Below are 7,944 nucleotides of genomic sequence, written 5' to 3'. Positions count from 1 at the left end.
ATTATGCAAGGGAGACACTTTTTCTTTCTTTCTTTTCTTTTTTAATCCTCACCTGAGGATATTTTTTTCTTTTATCTTCAGATAGAGTGGGAGGGGGATAGAGAGAGAGAGCAGAAACATCGATGTGAGAGAGACACATCGACTGGCTGCCTCCTGCACAACCCTGACCAGGGCCGGGGACTGAACCGCAACCGAGGTACATGCCCTTGACCGAAATCGAACCCAAGACTCTTTCTTTGGTCCATGGGCCGATGCTCTAACCACTGAGCCAAACTGGCCAGGGCTTAATATTTTTTCTTTATTGATTTTTAGCGAGAGAGGAAGGGAGCGGAAGAGAGAGATAGAAACATCGATGAGAGAGAACATTTCTTGGCCGCCTCCTGCACGCCCCCACTGGGAATTGGGCCCACAACTCTGGCATGTGCCCTGACCGGGAATCGAACCGGTCATGGGTCGATGCTCAACCACTGAGCCACACCAGCCAGGCAAGAGACACTTTTTCTTTCAAACCTCCCCACTACCTTTCACATCTTCCAAATATGCTCACTATGGTCATCCTACCCACAAGGAGGGGGCGGGACTTCATTTTCACATTCCTAAATCCACATGGTAACTAGATATATAAAGCATATGTCCTGATGTCTCCTCAACTTGCCCTTGTCCTCCACCTTGTATTTCCCCAGTCCCTTCAGAATTTAGGGGGCTTCATCTCACCACCCAGTCCCATTCGCAGTCTCTTATTTTTAATTCTTTTCTTTACAGCATCCAGGGAAGCAGAGAGCTCCTTTTATCCAAGGAAGTGGTCACCTACATGGGTAGCAGGGTCACAGGCTGGGACAGTCCTGATGTCAGAAGTGAGTGGGCAGATTGACTGACCATATGCAGTCTCCCACCATCATGAATTCCAGGATCCTGTCTGCTAGGGGCTGGTTCAGCACCCAGCCATCCACTTCTGAGCCTAACCTTGAGACTGCCACAGATGGGCCAGCCTCTGAGACCACCACGCTCAGCCCAGAAGCCACCAGCTTTAATGACACCAGAATGTCTGGCGTGGGTAGTGGCACAGCCGGCGTGGGCACAATGCTTCTGTCCTTTGGGATCATCACGGTGATTGGCCTGGCTGTGGCCATGGTGAGAACTGGGGCAGGTTGGGTCTGTCCCAGATGACCTTCAGTTGGAGGAGGGTGGTCAGTGTTTAGATGTTAGAGATTCTAATTAAAGACAGTTGTCTGTTAATGATAATGCAATCCTCCCCTTCCTCAGAGACTTGTCCACTGGGGCCCAGAGACCAGAGAGGCTGCCTCCAATTGGAAGAACCAGAGCAGGTTTTGAGAAACACATGGTGTTTTGAGCTGGGCCATAAAGGCCACAAAGGATTTGGGGAGGAGAGTGTTTTCTAAGTGGAGGTTCCTGGTGGGCAAAAGTTGGAGGCATGCGGAAGGTTCTGTGAGCAGCAAGTAGAACAGTGAGGCAAATGAGCGTGGGGGTACAGTAGGAATAGAGGCCAGAGGTGCTCGGGGTAGATCATGGGCTGCGGAGTCGGGGTGGATGCTCTGAAAATGGCAGGCCACTGGCAGTGCTCATTCATTCATTCATTCATTCACTTGCCCGTTGTTTATTGGGCACCTGCCCTAGCTCAAGCCATCAGAACCCCATGGACTAGGGAGACAAAGTCCTGCCCTATGGGTCTTACAGGGAATGGAAGACATGAAACAAAGGTGCCAAGGGAAGCCCATAGGGGTTGGGTTGGGGAATTGGAGGGAGCAGCTTTCCAGGCTGGGCGGTCAGGGCCAACTGAGGAGGCAACATTAGAGCTGAGACCTCAAGGTAGAGGCCTGGCCCCAGTGTCATGAGAAAGGCAGAACTGGCAGACCTCAGGATGGAGGTGTGCAGGCTGAGGGGTGCAGGTGTCCCCCGCTAGTGAATAGGGTGCTTCCAGAGCGGGTGTCTGCACCTGAAGATATAAACTTTCCCTCTAGGATGACCACGGACACTCGGAATGTCACTGAGGGATCACTAGAGATTGTGCAGGCTGAGGCCAGGACGGGAGGGAGTGCACCTAAGGTCCCCAGCAGGCCTGGCAACAGTGGCGTTCTGCCCACTGCCCCTTGCAGGCTCCAGTGGCTGGCCTTAGCTCAGAAACAGGTTGCTCTGACAAACAGGGCTGTGGATGGTCCGTCCATGGCCTGGTTGGAGCCGCTGTTAAACCAGAGTTGCCATATGGGCCCCACGGGCTCCGGACCACTGCCAGGAAATGACTGCCGGCCAGCAAGCAGGACCAGGATATAACATGCAGGGTGAGGCTGGAGCCTGCGCAGTCCCCTAGGGCAGGGCGAGGCGGAACGCCAGTGTTTCCCTTGGCACCCGTGCGACAGTCAAACAGACTGAGACACCCCCACCTCAGGACCTAGAATCTGCCCTTGTAATTCTCCATGAAAGATTTCACCCCAGGAATTTGGGAGAACTCTCTTACTCTTGGTCCAGGAGGAATATTCGGGGGGCCAGGGTGGCTGGCCTTGCCAAAAGTCGAGAGGTAGGGAGGTTATGGGGCAAAGGCACTAGAAGGCAGGAAACAGCTCCTGAGCACCAGGAGACAGGTCCAAAGAGATTCCCTGAGTGCTGCTTCCTCTTCCTCCATGCTAGCCCCAGCCGGACCCTGCTGGGTACAAGGAGGAGCAAATCAGTGCCAGGCTATGTGTTTCACACGGGAGAAGTGGTGGCGGAGGTCCTCCTGGAGGACGTGGGGCTGCTGCTGGGCAGTGAGAGGTGGGGAAGATTTGTAAGGTTTGTAAGGGGGGTGTCAGTAGTTGGGGCAGAGGGAACAGCAGGAGGAAGTCATGGAGATGAGGTTCTGGCCCTCTCAGAGATCCTTCTGAATCACGGGGCCACAGAGCCAGGAGGAGGGTTTGCGGCAGGGCTGAGAGGTGAGGAGGGACAGGGTGCTGATGCTGGGCCAGAGACCTGGACCTGCTGTTGCATGCCACCCACACGTGACCCCTCCAGAGGGGGTGGGGGAGCAAAGGGCACCTCCGTTTCTTCCCAGGCCTTTGGAGTCCCCCAGGAGTGAGCAGCAGGAGAAGCTCTGGGCCAGGCTGGAAACCAAAGCAGGTTCAAGCTTTGAATGGGCCACAGAGGGTGTGAGCCACAGAGGGTTTGGGACAGACTCTGGAGATGGGGCTGTTCCCCAGGCAGAAGCTCATGCTGCTGGTCGTCCGAAAGCCGGTTTAGGGAGGAGCAGGGTGGTAGCAGAGGTCCCTGGAGCCCCTTCCCAGTAGTCACCCCTTCCTCTCCTTTCAGTGCTTTGTACCAGGGTTTCCTGCTCCAGCCCAGAGCTCTTGGGTCTTGGGTGTTTTCTAAGGCTGTTTAGGCCTTTATCTTCAAGTCTGCACAATGGGGTTTAGGACCCAGGTCCTTCCTTCGTTCTTCCAGCATCAGGGTACTGGAGTTTGTCTGGGCTGATGTCCAGGGGCTCAGGCCCTCTTTCCAGCCCTTGTCCACTAAGGGTCCCCAACCTCCCTTGGAAACCCCAGGAGCCCAGCGCAGAGCCTTGCCTGTCTCCGTTCCTTTTTTACCATTTGTGTCTTTGGGCCTGGGGAGAGTAGAGAGGAGGGGGTATGCTGAAGTGTTCCCCTTCCCTCTTTAGCATGCGGAGTCTCAGGCAGGTGCTGAGTGCCTGGAGCCTTGGTCAGCATGGACAGAGGTGGAGCCCACACCCCCAGGCAGGACTTGACTGGGTGGTCTTCCCAGGCTGGGCTCCTCAGGGGCACTGTCAGCATCTAATATACCTCAAAGGGAGGCACAAATGCAGGCTGTATGTGTCCCTGGGATGGGGTTCCTGAGGACTTGGGGACCCACAGTCTCCCGTTCATCAGCCTCAGCATGTCCCCTGTCCCGAGGGACTGCTGGGTTAATCAGGGCCTCCTTTCCTGCCATTGGACACTGCTCCTTCTCTTGCAGGTTTTGTACATCAGGAAGAAGAGGTAACTCCTCAGCTGCCTCCCCAAACTCCAGCCCAGGGGTGGTGCTTGGCTGGGCTCCAGGGGATGTGGGTAGGAAATAAGAGTCCCCCACCATCAGCACCCCTGTCCCTGGTCAGAGAGTCAGGGTCTCTTCTGCCCACTGGGTGGGTTGAGGGTGGCCACTTTCTAGGAAGGTTGAAGCCCACTCCCTCGGATCCCACCCACAGGGCAGGCAGGTATGGCCTGGGATTGGGTGGGTGGGGAGGAGAGAAGGTTGAGAATACCTCCAACCAGCTGCCCAGACACCCTTGCCCTGCTGCCCCGAGTTAACTGCCACTGCCCCCCCACCCCCGCCACCCAGAGGCTGTGGATGGACACCCACAATGACAGCTCTGAACTATTGCTCCCAGACCACACGTCTGAGAGGTAGAGCCAGGGGAAATCTTAGGCTCCTAAACGTGGTGTGTGCTATGGCTCAGCGGGTCAGCCGGCAGGGCCTGGAGGGCTGGTGGGAGGGGAAGGGCCTGCCCTGCCCCCAGCAGCCTCTGCCCTCACCCCCCAGGCTGGAGAAGCTGCGCCACCAGCTCATGCCGATGTACAACTTCGACCCCACGGAGGAACAAGACGAACTGGAGCAGGAGCTGCTGGAGCACGGGCGGGACGCCGCCTCCGCGCAGGCCCTTCAAGGCAAGGTGGGCACCGACCAGCCTCCCCAGCAGCCTGCAGCCTATGTGACTCACCCCCTTCCTTCCTCATCAGCATTCCAGCACCTGCCATGAGGTCAGGCGGCCGCTGTCGGGGGTATGGGTTTGGTCAGGTTTGTTTAGAAATTGGCAGAATTACTCCGTGATCACCCACAGACCCACCATGCGAGGCCAGGTCAGGGCAGCCCTGGGATCCAGCCAGGCTCTGCCCCAATGGCCTGGTGCTCTTGGAAGCCCACTGGCCCCTCTGAGCCTCAGACTTATCTTCAAATGGAAACCCTAGATCTTCCCCTGCATGCTCCCTGTACTAGCTAGGAGAGGCCTGATGGGACCGATGGATGGGGACTGAGCACCTGGGTTCCTCTGCTCCCCAAGAGCCCATGGTGCTGAGTAGGCGGTGGTTTGGGTCACTTGGGGCACTGATGGATTCCTAGTAACTGACAGACCCCAGGCAGCTGGGTCTCACCTCCTATGTCAAAGGGTCGAGTACCTGTGTGGTCATCCTGCCAAAGTCATTGGCTGCCTGGTCACTTGCCATCAGCCCCCAAAACCCCAAGGACTAGAGCACCATGAGGAGGCCTGGTCTCCCCCTGACTCCTTGCATCCCTCCTTCCCTTGACCCCACAAGCTGCTGGTGGGGGGAGCAGGGCGCACCCAGAGGCAGATTTAGGAGACAACTCAGGAAAAGCCAGGCTGGCCTGTGTCACCTAGATCAGGACACGTTGCCCATTGGGAAAGTGAAGGAAGTGGACTGAGAACCTCAGTCCGCCCGCCCAGGGATGCTGACCGTTTGACAGTTGCTCTCCGCGCACCTCCCCTGCGCCAGGCCCTGGCTGGGCTGGATGGCAGAGCTGAGCCCTGCTCTGCTGGGAGGCGAGGTGCATGCATAATTGATCCAGCCTCTGGCCCACAGGGTTAGTGCTGCCAGGGCAAGCTGGTGTGGCTGTGGGGGAGGAGTCATCTGAGCCAGGTTGGATTTCTAGGCTAAGCTTGCAGGGAGGGTGGTCCAGACAGAAGGCACAGCTGGTGCCAAGTGCAAGCTGGCACCAGGAAGTGAGGATGGAGGCGACTAGGCCAGAGAGCGCATGGCCTTGGTCAAGGTCCCTGATGCCCTGACTGTCTCTCTGCAGACCACGCTCCCATCTCAGGGCCCGCTGCAGAGGCCCAGCCGGCTGGTGTTCACCGACGTAGCCAATGCCATCCACGCCTGAGTGATCCAGGGACAGCCTGGACCTCTGGTGAAGACACCTGCCTCAGAGCCCACAGAGCTGCCTACTCTCAGGACCTGCCCTGCCAAGGCCCCAGCTGTTCCGAGGACCCACCTGCTGACTCTCCAGGCTGGGCATCTGGCCACTGACATCCCCTGATGTGAGGGCCCTATCGTGGAGGGCATCCCTCCTGTCAGGAAGGCCGAGACTCAGTGCTGGCTTCCTTGCGCTTTGCCCAGACCCCACATCAGGCTTCTCCTCTAATGTAGAAGCCGTGGAGGAAACATGGGATGGGAGGGGAGGAGTGTAGGGAGAGACCTGTCTTTGGAATCTGGAGCCTCCTCTGGGGTGGGAGAGCTAACCACCCAGGTCTTGGGGACGGTGTGGTGGCACCCAGGGATGGAGCTGAAACTGCCCAATGGGCAAGGTGGCCAGGAGGGGGGCTACTCATACCCAAAGTAGGTCCATATTGCAGAGTGTTAACGAGATCTCCCAGCCACCCCTTCCTGGCAGCCAGCTGTTGGCTGGGCTCAAAGAATGTTGGAAGCTGAGGGGGAAATGGGTGTGGAAGTGGGGGTACAGAGGCAGTGCCCAGACCTACGGAATGGCCTCACGCATATGCATGAATGTGCCCACGCACAGACGTGTGCCAGTCCCAGCACAGGAGGAGGGATGTACACCCTCTGCATTGGCTCCACCCTCAAATCACCCAACACCCCAGGGTGTGTGGAGGAGCATGGGGTAGGCTACCTCTGCCCTCAGTGCTCCGGGGCTGAAGGAGGAGGGAAGGAAAAGTTGAGCGTGCAGCTGCCCCCCATCTCTTCACTGGGCTCTAAAAGCCAGGGAACCTGCTTATGCCAATGGCTCCTTGTCTGGCCGTACACTGGGGGTCCGGGGCTGGGGTGGCTATGGGGCTGAGAGCCATGGTCACAGACTGTGGGCTAACGGGGGATGTTCTGACGGCCCGGAATGGGCTGGGGAGCGCCTCCTGGGGAACAGACCTAAGAAACCTAGTCTATTTTTTTATCATACCCCCTACCCACCCCCCATTGTCCATCCACCCCATACCCCTCAGGAATTCTACCAGTCTGGGGCACCTGGGCAAGGCATTGGGCCAAACCGGACCCCAGGAGCTGGGCACTTTTCTATGCTGGGCATGCAGCACACCTGAGCACGCACAGAAGCATGCCCGTGCCCAGCCTCGCCACGTCGCTGTCCTCCGCTGGTTGGAGGGGACGCGGGGGCAGCATGTACAATTCTGCTGGGTAAATTCCACATGTCGGGATGTGAGGGACTAGGTGGCCCACACGGGGAAGATTCTGGATGTTTCCTCCTCCAGATGCTATAAATATATTATCACTTCAACCTCTGGAGGGCTGCGGGTAACTCAGGATGTGCAGAGGCTGTGCTTGAACTCACAGCATCGCGTGCGGCAGCATTAAAGATGTTACTAAGATGTTTACATGAAGAGAGCGTGAGCCTGAGACACTCAGGGTGTGAAGCCCCAGGAAAGGCGGGGTGGGTGAGGGGCTGTGGGGACCCTGAAGCTGGTTGCTTGGACCCCAGCCAGGCGGGGGCAGCGTCAGCTTCCCTTGATCTAGCTGATGAAATGCCTCTGGCCGAGTTCAAGGCCGCTCTGGGGCCTCCTGCATCGCCTGTGGAACGGGGTCATGATGCCTGCCGTCCCTTTGGGAGGAGACACCACGTGCACGGGAGCTTATGGGACCAGAGGGAGGGCACTTGAACCCTAAGGGCCAAGGGGAGGTGTGGCACCTCAGGACACATGGGAGCTGGGTCTCAAACAAAAGGGAACAAAATAATGTGGTCTTACCCAGAGCACAGGGACACAGGAGATGGGTGGGGGTGGGAAGCCATAAGGCTTATGTGGGACCCACCTGCAGGGTCCAGAGGGTTTGGGGAGAGTGACACTAAGGTGACCAGCCATCCTGGTTTTCTCAGGACTGTCCCAAGTTTAGCATTAAAATTCCACAGACCAGGAGTCTAAGTGACCCAGAACCTCCCCTAGAGAGCTGAGCCTTCAGGCTACTAGAAGTGAAAGTGGGGAGGGGGTAA

The 7,944-nt window shown here is 57.5% G+C and overlaps 1 protein-coding gene across 1 annotated transcript; it reads left to right on the top strand.

Annotated features, from left to right (window-relative positions):
- The first annotated feature begins 864 nt into the window (after positions 1-864).
- CUNH3orf18 (chromosome unknown C3orf18 homolog) lies at positions 865-7,298 on the top strand. Its single transcript, XM_036266937.1, has 4 exons — positions 865-1,131; positions 3,958-3,980; positions 4,522-4,651; positions 5,794-7,298. Exons 1-4 carry the CDS (start codon positions 880-882, stop codon positions 5,872-5,874), a joined length of 486 nt encoding a protein of 161 aa, XP_036122830.1. The 5' UTR covers positions 865-879; the 3' UTR covers positions 5,875-7,298.
- The last annotated feature ends 646 nt before the right edge of the window (positions 7,299-7,944 follow it).

This window comes from Molossus molossus, unplaced genomic scaffold, assembly GCF_014108415.1.
Source record: "Molossus molossus isolate mMolMol1 unplaced genomic scaffold, mMolMol1.p scaffold_m16_p_18, whole genome shotgun sequence".
NCBI classification, from domain to species: domain Eukaryota; kingdom Metazoa; phylum Chordata; class Mammalia; order Chiroptera; family Molossidae; genus Molossus; species Molossus molossus.
This window is presented reverse-complemented; position numbering and strand designations above follow the sequence as displayed.

Excerpts from the sequence above, each read along its gene's own strand:
- CUNH3orf18 (XM_036266937.1), top strand. The coding sequence starts at position 880 with ATGCAGTCTCCCACCATCATGAATTCCAGGATCCTGTCTGCTAGGGGC. Across the intron at positions 1,132-3,957 it reads TTGGCCTGGCTGTGGCCATG|GTTTTGTACATCAGGAAGAA; the intron begins GTGAGAACTGGG and ends CTTCTCTTGCAG. Across the intron at positions 4,652-5,793 it reads CGCAGGCCCTTCAAGGCAAG|ACCACGCTCCCATCTCAGGG; the intron begins GTGGGCACCGAC and ends GTCTCTCTGCAG.